Source organism: Bemisia tabaci, chromosome 3 (genome assembly GCF_918797505.1).
Source record: "Bemisia tabaci chromosome 3, PGI_BMITA_v3".
Classification (NCBI taxonomy): Eukaryota; Metazoa; Arthropoda; class Insecta; order Hemiptera; family Aleyrodidae; genus Bemisia; species Bemisia tabaci.
In genome coordinates, this window is record NC_092795.1 from 43,904,223 (window position 1) to 43,921,855 (window position 17,633).

At 39.1% G+C, this 17,633-nt stretch overlaps 2 protein-coding genes across 2 annotated transcripts in view; one reads left to right on the forward strand and one right to left on the reverse strand.

Annotated features, from left to right (window-relative positions):
- Nucleotides 1-17,633, forward strand: part of LOC109030643 (uncharacterized) — a 102,925-nt gene that overhangs the window by 69,135 nt on the left and 16,157 nt on the right. The gene's annotated exons all lie outside the window — the stretch shown is intronic.
- On the reverse strand, nt 14,315-16,772 carry LOC109030644 (uncharacterized). The gene is made up of 3 exons (XM_019041708.2): nt 16,597-16,772; nt 15,554-15,689; nt 14,315-14,755 (listed from the first exon to the last, which is right to left on the reverse strand). Exons 1-3 carry the CDS (start codon nt 16,639-16,641, stop codon nt 14,493-14,495), a joined length of 444 nt encoding a protein of 147 aa, XP_018897253.2. The 5' UTR covers nt 16,642-16,772; the 3' UTR covers nt 14,315-14,492.

Consider the following 17,633-nt stretch of genomic DNA (forward strand, 5'->3'; position numbering starts at 1 on the left):
TTGTCAAAGAAAAATCTTTTTGAGAAGCTTGGACGATTGTTAATTTGAGAATTATTTAAGAATGATGTACAACGTTGCAACACGAGAAAAACAAGGGGAAAACGGGAAACAAGGCTAAATCACAACAATACAACATCTGAGACGTTTCGACTTAAAAATGAGTCATTTTCAATGATTAAAGGATAACGCCCAGTGTTTGCATGAGAGAGAGTAAAAGTAAGAACTGGGAAAATGATGCATTTTCAATGTTTTAATGCATGCCCCTCTCGCCTCTACGTACTTTTTTTTGTAGGGAGCAGAGTGACTTTTTTCTCTCGTGGATGCTTGCGGAGGGCAGGGAGAAGGGAATTCATATTAATACTGGAATTTTATGTGTTATGAGCTTTTCATTCATGCATCAAAAGCTATTTTAACCCCTTTTGAGCTTTTATGCTCAAGTTTTGCTACACATCGGGGAACCTATATGCGCAAGCTCGCAAGTCCTTTGTTTCGAAGTTTTCGGTGTGCCAGTTTTCATGTGCACAACACAAAGCCATCCATGAATTTATTTGCCAATCCTTTTTTCATGCAGAGTCTAATAAGTATTAAAGATATACGGCCCGTCTCATTTTTCGATTCTTTAATTATTACATTTTCAAGCGTATATCTCAAAACTGATGAAAAACAATTACCCACTTTGATTGGATGGTAAAGAACTGGAATAAATTGGTCATGACCAGAAGTCTTTGGAATCGGACGTTTCCACGAAGAATTAAATAGACGCTGGCAGACTGTTTGTATTGTTATGACCCACTTGACACGTCACTTTTTAATTCATTTAATATTACTTTTTTCTTCAAAAAGAGATTTACACAGTATCCGGTCAACCTTTGAACTGCACATCGAGACAAGCGTGTTTGTTTGAGTTCTAAATATTCAACAGCAACGATTTCCCCAAAAAGGAAATTATTTCATCAACAAATATCGAAAAATTTGAGGAAAGTTTGCGCGAGAGAAAACGGAGTGAAAAGGTTAAAAATGCGTAAAGCGTGCCGTTGACCTTTTAAACTTTTTAGACTGAGAGAGAGATGTACTTGATTCCCCGAATAATATAACGAGGAGGGTAATAACCTACAAATGGAAAAAAAAAACTCGAAATATTCTTCCCTACATTCAAGCTCACAAACTTGTATTTGTTTTTCATCTGAATCAATCTTATGCTTTTAACGAGACGTAAATAAATTAATACTCGTAAAACTTTGGAGCTGAAGAAAAATATCAAACTTCGACTGTTTGTCAAAGAAAAATCTTTTTGAGAAGCTTGGACGATTGTTAATTTGAGAATTATTTAAGAATGATGTACAACGTTGCAACACGAGAAAACAAGGGAAAACGGGAAACAAGGCTAAATCACAACAATACAACATCTGAGACGTTTCGACTTAAAAATGAGTCATTTTCAGTGGGAATGATACAATAACAATCAAAAAATATCGATGAAAAAACCTGAGACCTACATGTTGGTTTTGTTGGTGGCCGAGATCCAAAAAAAACAAACGAATAAACTCCGGACTTCTCTCGGATATCGGCCACCAACATGTGGGTCTCAGCTTTTTCTTCGATATTTTTTTAAAATTTCTAATGTTTTATTCCGAATGAAAATTACTCAGTTTTGAGTCTGAACGTCTCGGGTGTTTTATTATTGTATTTTAGGCATGTTTCCCGCACTGAAAAAAAAAAAAAAAACACATTGGATCTAGAGTCCAGACTCTTGAAAACATTGACAAGAAAAAATACTCTTGATTCAATCAGATTTTTGCTTAAATCAAACGGAAATCCGCTCAAATTAAAAGGCTTGGTTCTTGATTTAAGCAAAAATCCGATTGAATCAAGAGTATTTTTTCTTGTCAATGTTTTTAAGAGTCTGGACTCTAGATCCAATGTGTTTTTTTTCCTGCTTGTTTTTCTCGTGTCACCATTGTCTCGGGCTGCTTCATATTTGTATCCAACGTTGCAACTCGCGCCACTTATTTGGCGCCTTTCACAATCGATACGCAACGTCGCATGGAGGGGTTGATATAGAGAAAAATAAAGTTGGAGGGGCTCGTCAACAGGTTCTGGGACCGTTCGTGCACGAGGCTCCCCGCTCGCACGATTGCGTCGGCCCTCGGCGCGAGCGCCAGCGGCATTTCCGTTTTCCGCTCATATTTCTTCCTATCTTCTTTTTTGCAGGAAGTCCGCGAGCGTTCGGGGGCGGACTGGCGCTCGCATCACTTTCATGAGGGCATTTGTCACGGGGGGTTGAATCTCGGGAGATTTACGCAGCGCCGTCCACCGTCCTCAAACGCCCGCTTATCTATCGCCAACGCTCCAACCCTTAACAAATGCCTGATTTTTGGGTCGACGCAACGGTCAAGAGGTTCTGTCTATTTTTGGAACTTCAATGTTCACACAATGAATCGGAAGCCTTAAGATTCTCAGGACTCAAGCGCCCCATTTCTCTCCTACTCGAGGGGTGTTGCAACATCGTTAACAGTAATATAATGAAACTTTTGTGTCTCATATCGACAGTGATGCACGATGGTTAAAGTCATGTCGGCGGTGTAAGTCGGCTGCTGTCACATAACTCGGTTTGCGACGTCGCAGACTTCCTGTCATACTTTATTTTTTAAACGGAATACTACTCAACGGCAATTCGTTAAAACTGCCGTGATTTTTCTTCTTTTTGAGAAGAAAATTCTGCGAAAAACTTCAAGGAATGATGTTAATTTGTTCTCTTTTCAAAAAATAATACGGAGGCGGAGATTTTCAGACAACGCAAATGAGATTTATGATTGCGGACTTACGCCGGCGATGTCCATCTTAATCATCAAAATCGGTGATATACAATGGCTCTGCGCATGTTTATAGTCAAGACCCTTATGATGATAAATTAGGTTTCTTCATGTCGGTAGTGAAGGGTAGAGCACATGCGTCTATATTTTCAATGTTAGGAGTTTTTAATAAACTTAATTTTTTCAAAAGAGAACGTGTCCAACATTATATTTTTTTATAATATTATTATAATATAGTAACGTAACATCCTCTCATTCTGATACTGTTCTATCCTGGGAGGAATACTCTGTGAGGTAAACTCATTGATTTTTCTCTGAATAAATATGTCTCGGCGGATATTTTGATACATCGCAGTTGATATACGTGTTTGTGACTTTCAATATTTTTTTCATCGATTTCTATGTGACTAACAGTTACGTTTCATCTGTTTTAGGTAAGTTCGAGCGCCTTGGAGACGATTTCAGATGTATAGGAGCAAAATGTATGTATGTCTTTCTTCTTTGAGCTCTCGAGTGAACCATCGGAGTTTGAAGTACAAAAATAGGCTAGTTACACACTACTAAGAAAAAGAGTAGAACTCTTTTCAAATTGGCGGTTACATATTTTCAAGCCGCAGTCGATGAAGAGCATTTTGTATATTGTCAATTTTACTTTCCTTCAAACGTGCGCCTGTTTGGAAAAAAATGCCGATCGCCAAAATTTAGGCATTATACCGGGATCCATATAATTTTTTCCTGAAAATGCTAGAGAAACTACGAGCCGGCAAAGATGCAAAATCGCGCGCGAGACGTGGAGAAATCCGCTTTTAAAACATTTTTTCATCCTCTGGGACTGCTTTTACCATTTTTGCACATTTCGGTGCGCACCACAAGATAAACGTTTATTGGAATGCATTCTACTTGATTAAAATGTGAAGGTACATTGACAAATTCACCGGAGTGAGTTTTGCCAGGTCTGAGTCATGATTGGCATTCAGGGAGGGAAAGGGTAGTTTGTAACTTCACGAGCCGCACATTTCGCTTAAGCCATAAAATTGAAAGCCTAGATAAAATATTTTGAATATAAAACTAGCTCGTTGAGCTATCTTTCTATCACCGAGCCCATTTTGGAGTACAGCGTAAGACCTCAATTCTTTAGTTGGATCTTGATACAACTTGGTCATCACTGCAGAATAAAGTCGCCTTCGGCTTGACTTCCATAGGTACTGAGAAAACTTGCCATTTTTTGATTTTGAGGTCGTCACAGTTTATGACACCATGCGCTTCACCGAGAATGGAAGAATTTCTATCAAACGGAGCTATGTGCATTGACAGATATGCGGTAGCCGCTAATTCATTTAAGCCAATATATGTCATTACAGGGCTCACGTCACAACGCTACATAAGGTGTCCGTGTTTTAGTCTGCCGTTTGATAGAACATACACATCACCGAAATGAGCATCCAAGACCCGAAGCGCGGAGGCTCTAGAAATTCGTTGCGTCGAGAGTCCTTGAAAAGTATGTCCTGTGCATCTTGCATCTGCCTCCCCGGGTCTTTATTTCCGATCCTGCTTACACTCATTATGCAAGAGCTTTCTCTAGGCGCGTGAAAATTGGTCCTTGCGCGGGCACGACCGGGTGGATCCGGTCGGCGATGCACCGGCGAACAAGTGGGAAGCCGTGCTCTGTGCATCGCGCACAAAAGCTCTTCCCATTCACACCTTCACCGGGCTGTAATTGAAATAATGAAAAGCTTTTCAGCGACTCCTTCGTTAAGCCCGGGAACCGAATTACGAGATGAAGGTCAATGTCGCACTCCGTTGCCAATCTCATCAGAGTTCTAGCTATATTTTTTCGGGCAATCGATCAACCGGGGGTACTCCGAAAGAAAAATGAGATTGACGTAACATTCTGGATGTGAAACGGACGTATTTCTGTTAAACGGAATCATGTGCATCGTGACGTGAGACCTGTAACGCATGTATTCTTATGGGTCTCAGGGCTCATGTCTTAATGCACATAGTTCCGTTTGATAAAACGGATGGTTAAAAATGTATATACTGATTTTTATAAATATACCTAAAAAATATACATTAAAATTTACCTAAATGGACGAATATAATCAGAAGCGGATCTTTATTCGAATTTGCATAATTTTCTCTAATATTTTATTTTTCAAACAGAAAACTTGCAATAAACCTGGACTTTGAAATTTTCAGGGTATGCTCCCCAATATCTGGGATAAATTTACAAAAAGTCAAAAGGCGTTCAGTTAGTTTAGTCTTCTGTTGAAAAAATAGAAAGTAAAGCAGCATGAATAATGTCCGATAAAATGTTTCATATTCATGTTTTTTATTTTTTGTCGTAAGTGCACCTAAAGATTGTTGGGGGTAATTAAATACTTTTCCGACTGCCGATAGGTAATCAAAGTTAAAGCATAAGTTTTGTTGGTATAGTCTTTGAATTGTCACGGTACGAGCCAATTTTTTTGGTTGCTAAGTAGCTCTGGGAGCAAAAAGCACCCTCAGGGCACATAAGCTGGGTCACTTAACGATTCTAGAGACCTAAATCGATGACTGAGGATCATTGGAACGTTTAAAAATTTCCAATCATATTTTTTTATCAGATGAAAATCAACAAAAATATTAATCTGGCAGTTCATCTGAATATTTTTTGATGCATGAAATTCTTTTTCAAAATATGTCATAAAAAGATTGCTATTTAAAAAGACATAAGACAAATTGGAGATTTACGACGTTACGATTTAAAATAAAATATTTTGGCTTTATTCATTGGTATTTATGTCCCACGATTGTTGACATCACTTAAGGGTCAACGGGGAGGAACAGAGACTCATTAGAATCTTTCTGCTTGCGATTGCTTGATACGGCACCCATGTCAAAGCGACGGCATTTAGGGCAAGATGAAGCATCTCAATCAAAAACCGCAGTATTTATAATTCGTAAATCCCCCATTTATGTCTTATCACGTGTTGATTTTCCGGAGCCAATGTATACGTAGTGATTCTATTGCATGCATCCAACGTTGCCATATTTGCTAACACCATGAGGCTTCAGCACAGTAAAACCGGCGGATTGTTCCCGAAGCTCGGCGATAACGCGCGTTAGTGTTTACCCTGCGCGCTAACGGGTTTACGTGACGCGCCTGTTTGCGTCCCGTCAGATCGCTTGTTTGTTTGCGCACGATTTTTCTTTTTTTTTTACACACGCAACGGACTGCATTGCTTGGGATTTGTGATGAGCACGGTTGTTTTTGCAGGCATTTCCTCTGCGGCCGCCCTGAACTTGGATCGGGGCTCAAGGCTACGGCTTCTGGTCGTGGCGCATGGAAGCGCCAATTTGCACCTGAAATAGGTCACTGGCTCTTAGAAACTCGTTTCGTTCACCGTTTGAATCGTCCTGTGGTTTTGGAGCGTGCCTTGAGAGGTGACTTGCTCTTTAAGCGAATTTTTTTTCATGTTCCGAACCTCCTTGGGAAGCTCTGTCCCGGTTCGTCTCATCAATCAATAACACCAGTGGACACCGTTGTTACCAGGTTCGACCGATCAGATCCGTTGGTTTTCGATAGGTTGAACCTTTTTTAGAACCATCTCGCGAGGTGGTACCAAAATCACGCACCAACGATGGGATTCGTTAATCGCCGAATCGGCAGTTTCAAACTCAAACAGAATGGCAGTTTGGAAGTTCAGGCACAATAGTAGTACCGAACCTCTGAATAAAATTCGCTTTTTCTCAATCGTTTTTCAATCCGATGAAATGAATTTTTTAAAAATGGACGATCGAAAATATTTCGGAGAATGCATGGTATCAACTGATACAGAGGAAAATAAAAGTTCGGTATATACTGATCATCTGGGAAAAGGCAACAGGGACGTCTCGTTAATGGGTGGTTGCTGGGCGTTGACGAGGAGATGGTCGTTGTGAGTTGGTCGATACCTTTTGGGAAGATGGACATAAATGTGATGTTTGGGTGTCGCACAACGCCAGTATGCGTTGTAGGAGCGACATCAATGTATGCATTAATCTAAAACACCAATATTTTGGTTCAGGTAACAACTGATGTTTTCGCAGAAACGAGATTCTGATCCAGGTTACCCGACTATTTTGTTCATATGACCGAAAACTTCGGTTTTAAGAACCAAAACACTTCTGTGTTCAGTAGGTTTTAAAACCACCTTGTCACACCAAAAAACGGGAGTTTTTTTGTTTTGTTTTCTAAGAGTAAGATGTATTTTTCTGAGTCACAGTGAATCAAACTTGTGATGAAAACGTTCAATTTGAGTTGGTGAACACTGAAAAAAAGAGAATCTTAAATTTACCGCCAAGAAGTATTTTTTTCTTACATCAAGAATTTTGCTGCTTAACATAAACTATTTTGTTGCTTAACCCAATCATTATTCTTCTTGTATCAATATAAATTCAGCTTAAATCAAGATGAAAAAAATTACTGGCGGCAAATTCAAGAATCATCAGGCTTGAGCCAAGCCCCATTTTTTTTAGTGTAAGACATACTATGCCATTATACATGTTAGCGTCAGATTAATCTTGCCTGCCTGCCGAAATAAATTATTATTATCAGTTAAAAAGGTATTCAACTAAATCTTTCGTCGGTGGCAAAAAGACAAGGGGGAATTCACTGTTAAACAATCAAATAATATACGTAGGATTCGGACAAACCCCAAATTCTCCTTGGGAATCATAAAGCCCACGAGACAAAATCCTCGATTAAATAAAGATCTTACTTCTCCCCCGGGTTATGTATTACTTCTCCACGGGTTTTGTCCTCTTGAACCAAGGGTGGTCGGCTCAGGTTTGGCATGAGTATCGATCATTGACTTTTAAGAAGTCAAGCAGCCCATTTGTGGTTGACATCATCGAACAGCTGACCATTTAATCGTTGCAATTATCCTGGGCCCAGCGTTGTGATATGCTCGGAAATTGAGGACTTTATTTCATTCCCTTCGATTTTGTTGTTGATTCAAATTACTTTCAAACATTGAGTTTTGGACGACTTGACCAGCATTTTTATGAGATCATAAAGTTACTATAAAATCCATTTTAATCACGGAAAACAAACACGGGTTATTGAATGATATGGACATCTCCAATTAATTTTGCAGTACCCAATTAATTATGGTAGTACCCCAATAAATTAGGTGACTAACCCAAATGTTGCAGTACTACCCTAACATGAGTTGTGCTACTACCACAATTAATTAGAAATGTCCATATCATCCAACAAATTGGGTAGTACCACAATTTCAGGGGATAACCCCTGGCACTTTTTTTCCGTGATGGAGATTAATAATGGATATCTTCATGCATGTTTTTTTTTTAAAATACCACCAAATAATCTAAAAAGATTGGAATAATTATAAATGTTCAATAATTTATATCGATTAGTAGTTCTCATAAAAATCAAGTGAGACTTAGAAACTTTAAAAACGTCAAAACAGATATGAAAATTACTTTAAATTACATTTTTTACTCAAAAATCTTTCAGTTTCCATTCATTTTCTTGAAAAGAGTCGCAAGTTCAAAATTTAAATTAACTTACAAAATTGCATAGGTACGGCAAATTTTCGAACCGAAAAAATATTTCAGAACTTTAAACATAAGCTGACCTATGATTTGAATACTCCAGAATTTGTTTTCATCCTGCTAAGGGGCCATCCCTAAATTTCGTAACGCCCTTTTTCGACATTTTTGACACCTCTCACACTTGTAGTGCTTTTTTGACGTAGGTACCTATCCTTTAACACGTAAAAACAAAATAGTATGCCGCTCTTCCCATCCCCCTCCCCTTAGAGCATTATGCAATTTAGGGACGACCCCTTAACGAGGATATTAGTTTTCAACTCTCCTATGGACGTGTATCTCGTGGGATGAAACCCTCTCTACCAACAATCGATTCAATCCAGTTTGCAAGGAGTAAGGTATAATAGACCTAAAATGTGCTAAAGACAATGTGGCATCACACGGATAGAGAAAATTGTGAATTTCAGCCACGTGGACCATTTGGCGATGTTGACAAGGCGGATGACCGTCTCGGCTGGAATTTTTAATTCACGCTAAATTACGTCATTCTGTATTCAAAACGACTCCGGACTACTCGGTGCTCAGCGCAGCGCACATTGGATAGATTCCATGGGAGAGGCTGGACAAAATTCATGAAACTTTATAAGCTCAAAACTCCGTTTCGACAAAATTTTGGGGTCGTAAAAATGGTCCCATTGGTTCCCTCGTAATATTTTCTGTAAGGATCAACCCTCTAAATTTACAACTTGACGAAATGAACATCTGAATTTGCAATTTTAGTAAAAAAAAGTCATGTCCGACTTCTCCCGTTGATTCGGTCCATTGTGCGGCGTTCGGAGCTGCTCCGGGCTCCGGGTATGAGCCATTGCTCCTACGAGTATGTATCGAAAGCCCACGCGTCCTTGCCGCGTGGAGCTCTCAATTAGACAGAATTTTACAGCAATAGATAAAAATCTGGCCCTTGAATTCGGGGGCCACTTCCTACGAACTGAAAATTGGCATTACCTCAATGCCCATTGAATCCGATGCTTTAAAAGAAGAACTATTTAGTTATACTCGTAAACCTCCAAAAGCTGGCACATTAGAGCTGAGTCTTCAATAGGATGGTCCAGTTGGACAAGTTACAGATTTGTGCTGTAATTGACAGATTACAGATCACCAAAAATAGTAAGATCTGTCCAAACATCAAGTTTTGTGGAGGTGCCGCGCAGTGAGCTGATTATTGAAATCTATAGATAAAGCAGTAGAAAAATATGTGTAAGGGAAAATGGAGCCATCCTATTGGTGGAAGCGGGTGGCTACATGAACAAACAAGTTAAGTAATAGACTGACTTAGTACAACCGACAAGAGCCCCTTCAGTTAGTCCATCAGTTTCCCCCTTAGCCTATAGGAACAACCTTTGTCAACCAATGAAATCGCTTCATACGCCCCTATATCTTCTTTGACTATCGCTTTGTCTGTCGATTTCAGTAATCAACCCGCTGAGATGATACTGCAAAAAGTTTTTTCCTTTTGGAGAAAATTATTACCAAAACTTTGAAACGTTGAGCAAAAGATATGAAACATCGTGTAGCTGCGAAAGCTGTACAACATCGATTTTTGCCCCTTCCTCTCTCAGAATTGAAGACCCAAGATCAATTAAAGCCGTGGATGCTAAATAATTCCGCAACTTTGGGATGAAGTTACGTCGCTTCGTCCGGAAAATGACGAATTTTCTAAAGGTTTGGCACTATTTCGCAAAATTATGATTAGGGAGTTATCAGATGCGCGGCAACCTCCTGTATTCCAAGTCATTTTTCCATGGCCTCGCATTTTTGCGGCCACCGCACCAACGCGAACGAAATTTATCTTAGTGCTCGCTCAAATTTATTCGCGTGCAGTCTCGTTAATGTGAATGATATTTGATGCACCGTTGCTACATTTGAATTTTAACCTCAATAAGCACGTTACTCACCCCTACGCTGCTAAATGCTGAAGTATTTTTGCAATTTGACACCGAGCTGTTTTTTATGCTACGTAGCACAGCACTTTAGGTTTTCAATTTTTTTTTAAAAAAAAGACCAAATGAAGCTCGTGGCTGCTGCGCGAATATTGCGTCCAATGCACCATAAAAACCTGTAAAAACCATAGAGGCGTCGTGCAAATATTTGCTGATCAGTATCGAACGTCATCCTGTAAATATATTCGGGTTTAAAACGAATGTATTTTTAACTGAATTTTGAGAGAAGATTATTCTAAATAGTAATGTGGCAGGAAATGTTTTTGTCACATGGAAATGTTTTTCTCATTTCTTTCCTCTAACTTTCAAATTGTAACTGTTTAAATTCTATGCATTTGCACTTTGAAGCTATCAGTAATCGCATAACTTCTATTTTTAAAACCCATCTCAAAATAAAGGATCTCAATATTCTAAGTATTACATTTACAAATTCTCTGCGCGAGTTCATGGAGTTGGTATCCCAAAGGTTTCCACATTTTGTGAGGCCTGGTAGAAAATATCCACTAAGGCAACCGGACTCTAACAACAACTATCGTAATTTGTAAGTTGATTTTCGCAAGGGAATATAAGGGCAAAAGGTTTTTTGTTGACTGATAAATCTCCGATTTTTTAATCAATGCAGCTTGTTGTCAATGCACATATTTGCCGGCATGAAACACAGGTTTGGTCGTTGAGCATTTATCAGATTGTCTCTGCTGATGAGATATTAGTTCTCAAAGTTAACACTTGGAAATGTTCCTACTTATTCCGGTATATATGCGATAGATGAATAAGCCCGAAGTAAGCTGCTTCTGCCGCGCAGCGCCACTGAGGCAAAATAGAGGGCCTACAATTTCTTGGATATGCAACATGGCTATCCCCAAGACACAAATAGTTGCATCCCGTTGTCATGATCCGTGTAACGTTGCGTTGACAGTCGGATTTTAGTCGGAAACTTCATACTATGAGACTCTCCCTTTTTTAAGAGCTCTTTTGATGCATCAATGTCTAATTCGCTGGGCTGAAAGGATATTAGACAAAGTGAAATGCATTTTCGTTAGCATTCATCTGTTTTAAAATATCATGACCGTAAGCATCGCTTTTCGATATGAATTTGCTCACAGAAGTCTGAGACTATTTTACTATTTGTATCAGCATATCAATAATACATGCAAAAACATTTTGGTTTTCGGTTTTTGGTTTGATTTATTGTGCTCAATACTGAATAGCCTGACAAACAGAGCTATGCCTCAATGCTCGTAGAAGAAGAAGAAGAAGAAGCAGAAGAAGAAGAAGAAGAAGAAGTAGTAGAAGAAGAAGAAGAAGAAGAAGACGAAGAATATACTCAGCGGATTTACAAGAGAGAATCCGCGTAACAAACGTCTCGACATCCATCATGATCAGCTGCCATTTCTAATCACAATGATAATCTGTGACTACCAGCCCTACGTCAATCGATTAAGTCATCGATGGAGCGAGTGTTTTTGTTCTTGGGTGCTCGTTAGGGCATCTCGGTTGGGGGTTGCTCGGTGAATGAAACGAAGGCAGGGTCATCGCTGCTTTTGCCTGGCCTCGAGGTCACCCTGGCCACGGAGGCGCCTTGTGCCAAACTCTGGCTCCATGATCTACATTGTGCACAATCGCGGGCCATCTGATCGATATTCCGCGCACCTGAGGGCGTCGACATAAAGACCCCTTGTTTGCCGCAAATGATAGGATCACGCATGACATGAAGAGCTTAGCTGCGGTTCAACCTTTGACTAATTCCGTCTCAATGCTACCGTCTTGAAATATTAGACTATTGAGTAATATGTATCGCAAAGAGGCGGGATATCCTGCGGGATGATGACCCAAAATCGGTGGCTGATACAGTGAAAAAATTATAGAGGATACAAGCCTCTTTACCGAGATATGCTTTTGACCTAATGAAAAATGGAAAATAATTTACACTGGGAATAAAAGTCTTCCGAATCTAAAGTCCCGAGTTTAAAAATTTGACAAGAAAAAATACTCTTGATTCAATCGTATGTGTGCTTGAATCAAAATGAAATCCGTTTGAATTAAAAACTTGGCTCTCAATACAAGCAAAACTTCGATTGAGTCAAGAGTATTTTTTCTTGTCAATTTTTTTAAACGTCTGGGCACTGGATCCACAAAAACTGTTTTTCTAGTGTGAGACATTTCTGAACGCGAAGAATGGCGGTGGCTATTTTTGGTATCGAGCGGAGCTTTGACGTGGAGCTATGCCTTTGACGTAGTAGTTTTACTGACGCAGATTATGAAATTGGGAAAATTTCAGAATTTTCCGATGCGAGTATCGTGAATTTTAAGCCATTTTCCTCTCCGAAAAATCCCTGTCCTCATCGTTCCAACCAATGTTTGCATTAGACTCATTGTCGCTCTAAACTAAACTGGAAAAATGACCATTCTCCCGGACACAGACAGGGACGGTGGCTATAAAAAAAGAAAAATCATTTGTCTAAGTCCGAGAAAAACTCGCAGCATTGTTCCCCCTCTATACTTTGCGACGCAAACACACATTATCCAATGCAATCAAGGTCAAACCGATTGGGCTCATGAGCCCATGGGTGTGCTGTCAGAGAAAAAAACGCGCAAAGCAACTGATCGCCCATAAAGTTTCTTTCAAGCCTCCCTCTTTCCCCACCATCCCTATGACGCCGCGTCCCTTCCTGCCGTCGTGTATTTTCCTCTCACGGGGCGCGAGTAGATCCGTGTTAGCGAACCTCGTTCATTATATTTTATTTCGCGCTGCTCCGTCGAGGTGACAGAAATTGGCTCGTTATCTCAATTAAAACAATAAAAACGCGAATTTTATCTATTAATCAGGACAAAATGATCTAGGACAGCAGGAAAAGAACAAAAAGAGAAGAGGAGGAGCGAGCCTGGGCCGCCTACTGAACGTCCAGCCTTAATTTTGTTTCGCTGACGTAAGAGACTAACCCTTCCGTTACGTTAACCATAGAACGCATTGACGCATACGAGAGACAGGGCTCATCTTAAATTCATTTACGCCCTCGCGTTAGAGGGGTCACGATTTATTTCGCTGTCTGTGAAAATTGTCCGTTTTCCGGGCGGTCCAACGGGGGGCTGAGCCGTGTTGCAGGTATTATCCGGTTCCCTAATTTTTCGCAATGTTTTAACGTGGAAAATCTCTTTTCAATCTCATCGTTTCGCAACGCTGTTGCTAACTATCGTCTAGACGCTAGGGACCAAGATGATTTGTACGACGGGCTTCCTTTAGGCTGTTCATTGCTGATACGTCTCGATAAGGCGGACGCGAGTCAAGTTAAAAATACTCGGTACAATAACCCGAATCCTGAAAAAATGTATTTGCAGTCAGTGCCGTACTGTTGGGTTATTTACTGCTGCAAGATCAAAAGAATCGGCAAGTCTCTGCTTTTAATAGAACAATCGCAGTAAAAGTAGAATAAGGAGATGGTGAAATGTCAGAAAAAAGTTGATGAATCTTGAGATGATTATCAACAGAAACTTTAAATTAATGTTGTACCTATCCTCGCATGTTGGAAACACAGTGTGCCAGGACCTTGCGGTATTATGATGTACTTCACGGACGGTAGAGGTTTTGTGTGGTTGCATTTAATAGACTGTAGAGCTGAAGAGCTGAAGCTCTACAATTTTCTGTTGCATTACTTTTGGGGCACGAGAAACATTTAAAATACTAGTTTTGCATTGATTACTACTGATGTGCATAATTTTACGTATGTTTGCTCTAGCATGATCTCGTCGTATTTTAAAAGGATGTTGAAACTCGATCGAATGCTTTTTTTAAGGAGCGAAAAATCAGTTCTAAACTTAAATACAAATTGTATTTATTGGTCAGTGCTCCTTTCATTTTTATTCCTTGTCTTGGTCATGCGATTGCTCGGTACACTGTAAGGAGGATAACCAACCCGAAAATCAGAGGGATGAAAGGAAAAAGGTGTAGAAAATTACAATAAAAAATGTGTGATGCTATGGGTGCTTTATTCATCCAAAAATTAAATAAAATCAGGACAAAATAAGCGGGCTCCGAGTTGAAATCATTTTTAGTTAGTGGATTCGTTCAAATTGATTTTTTGGTCTGAATTTTTCTCGTCTGAAAGGTTGGGACATTTTAGAGGTAGATCTTTGAAGCTTGAAATTAGGCCTGGGTTTTGACTTCTTCTGATGCCTTCTGGACTGCGGCGGTGAGTGCGGTAGCGTTGGGGATGGTGGCTACCTGAGCCTTGAAGTCGGCGAGGAAGGAGCTCTCGAGTTGTTTCAGGGAGTCGTAAAACTCGCGGTATTTAGCCTCCACTGCATCAGCCTCGAGTCCCTTGTTGGCGCCTTTCCCGTGGAACTCTTCGAAGTCAGCTGCGATCTTTTGACCTTTCGCGAGGAGATTGTCGATCATGTCACCCAGCTCTGAAAATGAAGGCAAAATGTATGAAGTGACGAGTTTCTAAAATTAATGAGTTGCGCATTGTCAAAACTTGGAGGCTCCTAAAACGTATTTTGTTCATCTATGTGGGGAGTTTTCACGACAGAAACAACAACTGAGACAACTGAACAACTGAGTAGCTTGTTCTGAAAAATGCCCAACTCAGAAATAGTAAAAAACAACCGGTCTTAGCCAAAAATTTTCGATGGTTGGAAAACATTTTTGGCGCATATTAATCAATTCCCAGAAAGAACCTTGGAGCTTTTGGAACAAATGGTACAATATGAACGTGAGTTAACCTTGGCGTTGGGCATTTTCCGAAACAAACACAATTCGCGCCTATTTTATAATAAAAAGTTGAAAAGAAACACAATTTTTGAAAAAAAAATAGGAGGTATCTGTGGCCCTAAAAACTATATTCCACTTGAAATGAAATGGAATTTTTGGAATTCTGAGTTGAGCAGTTTCTGGAGCACGATATAATCAATTTGCTTCGAGGATCCTCATTTGATTTCAAAATGAAGATACGATTTACAATTTAAATATTGTTGGTAAGAGAGCAATGCAAATTAAAACAGAAAAATCAAGAAAGAAGGAGAAACACACTTTGATTAATTCTCGAAATAAGTGTCTTTTCAAAATGAACAGAATTTTATGATTTTCAAAATTTATTGAATGAATGTTCGAAAGTAATTATCTTAATTTAAAAAAAAAGAAAAAAAGAAAGAGTCTCTCATTACGATGCGTGGAGATGCGTTGAAAACAAACTAGGAATCAATTACCTGGTTTGGCAGTAATGTAGTTGTTCATTGCCATTTTGAACATTTCTCCCTTTTCTCTCAAGTTCTTGAGCTCGGTGGCCAGCCATTCCTTCTCCTTCTCTGGCAGAGCATTTGAGGTAGGGGCTGCCAACAGTCCCTGTAACGTGGAGCAAATATTTTTGTTTTCATGTTTTCAGCAGTGGCGAGGCTTTTATGGTCGATTTTCGATACTTCTCCATTTGAAGCTATGGTAGAGAATCAATCATGAAGGTGTTCATTGCAAACACCCTAATTATCAATCCTTCACCATATGTTTAAAGGCAGATCAAGCAATATATCGCAAAGCTTGCCACTACGCTGGTTTTCAGAAAAGGCTGTAGCTGAAGAACATTCTTCATCTGTTCTTTTTTTCTCAACACTTTTAGAAAAAGCTTCATTGATGTAGAGATGAGCATACCATAGAGGGTCAATTTATTGCTAGTATTGTTAGTAGATCAGTCCTACTTTTGGCACATTTTTACAATAATTTACAGAAAAGAAGGCGAGTCTTCCCGATCAAAGTATGAATCCTCATACAAATTTTAGACGGTCAGAATGATTGGGATATAAAACAAAAAAGAGACATAATGTAAACCGTTTCAAGATAATCATAAGGTACCTTACACCAATCTTACGAAAACTATGCGAAAATGTACTCTGATAGCTAATTCTAGAAAATACCTCCGTCTAATTATTTTCTGTTCCCTCTATCCTAATTCTAGAAAATACTTTTATGAGGTTTAGAGGACCTACAATCATTTTTTCGGTATTTTAAGACCCTTTCAACTCCTACACCTCTGTCATTTTAAAAATAAGTTAATTCCGCGTTCAATTCAAAAATAAAATATGCAATTTCATGAGCCATAGGAAAATTTTATATTAAAAATGTTTGAAACTTAATTATTTCTCTGGCCTTGTCGGAGATTAATTTTTCATGATAACCTTTATCCAAATGTATCACAATTAACTGATGTGGACAAAACGCGTATTGATTCACTTGTAAATAAATTACAGTCTATCATTACCTGGACACAAATGATCGCGAACACTAAAGGAATTTGGTAGTTCATGATTGCACAGTGAGGTAAACTGAAAATTCAGCTGAGCGTTTCGGTTCTAGTCACGAAATGTGTCAGAAAACGTGAAATTTGCAGATTTATACCAGTTGGTTTTCACACTCACTTTGCCTTACGTGTATCCCCTTTTCATCGTTTTCCCCTTGATTTTGTGACGAATTGCGATGCTCCACTCGAAAAAAATTTTGAAATGAAAAAAAGAACCTCATCAACTATGATTCATCCTGCGTGCAAAATAGTTTTTTTCAGCGGTTTTCATCGCTTTCCCTGGCATTTGATCTGGAATATTCCGCACTTTAAAGTCACTGTCGTCAGTCGTCCCCTTGATCTCTTGATTGACAGGCAATTTCGCGTGTGATGAAAACTTATTTAAACTCCAATCAAGAGATGTCATTAAAGCACCAACACGTTAAATTTTTTTAAAAGGTAAAGGTCCAGCAAGATCTTAAATAGCCAACGAATCCATATTTTTGAGGAAAAAGTATAATTTTCCGTGGAGCCCTGAGAGAACAGAAAATACTAACAACGCGTAACCTTCTTTTTGGAAACCTATACGTTCTCCTTTTAAACATGCAATCATAAAGTCCGTCTTAAAAATTGTGAAACTTCTTTTTACACAAAACTTTATCAGTTTTCTGATAAAAATTCAAGCTTTTACAAATATTCAGGCTGAATAATAAATTAAGAGGAAGTAATGATTCTCCGCATTATTTATCGACAGTTAAAAGCACATATCAACCCCTTTAGTTTTCATTTACAGAGATTTCAAAAAAGGCAAGCAGCACAACAAGAGAATTCACGATCCAACACTGCAAGGTCAACAACGCACCTTCACGAGACCGTGTATTGTGAATCTAGAAAGCTATTCGAACAAATTTAAGTTTTTTGATCTGCCTCAAGCAAAATCTTATCAGATTCTTGAAGAAAAGTGCTACGGAAAAATTTAAGCGAAGAAAGGAAAAATTCTGTCGAACTCCTAGAAGATA

Coding starts and splice junctions, on each gene's coding strand:
- LOC109030644 (XM_019041708.2), bottom strand. CDS start 16,641: ATGAACTACCAAATTCCTTTAGTGTTCGCGATCATTTGTGTCCAG. Junction 15,690..16,596: donor TCGCGATCATTTGTGTCCAG/GTAATGATAGAC, acceptor TCCACGTTACAG/GGACTGTTGGCAGCCCCTAC. Junction 14,756..15,553: donor CTACATTACTGCCAAACCAG/GTAATTGATTCC, acceptor CTTCATTTTCAG/AGCTGGGTGACATGATCGAC.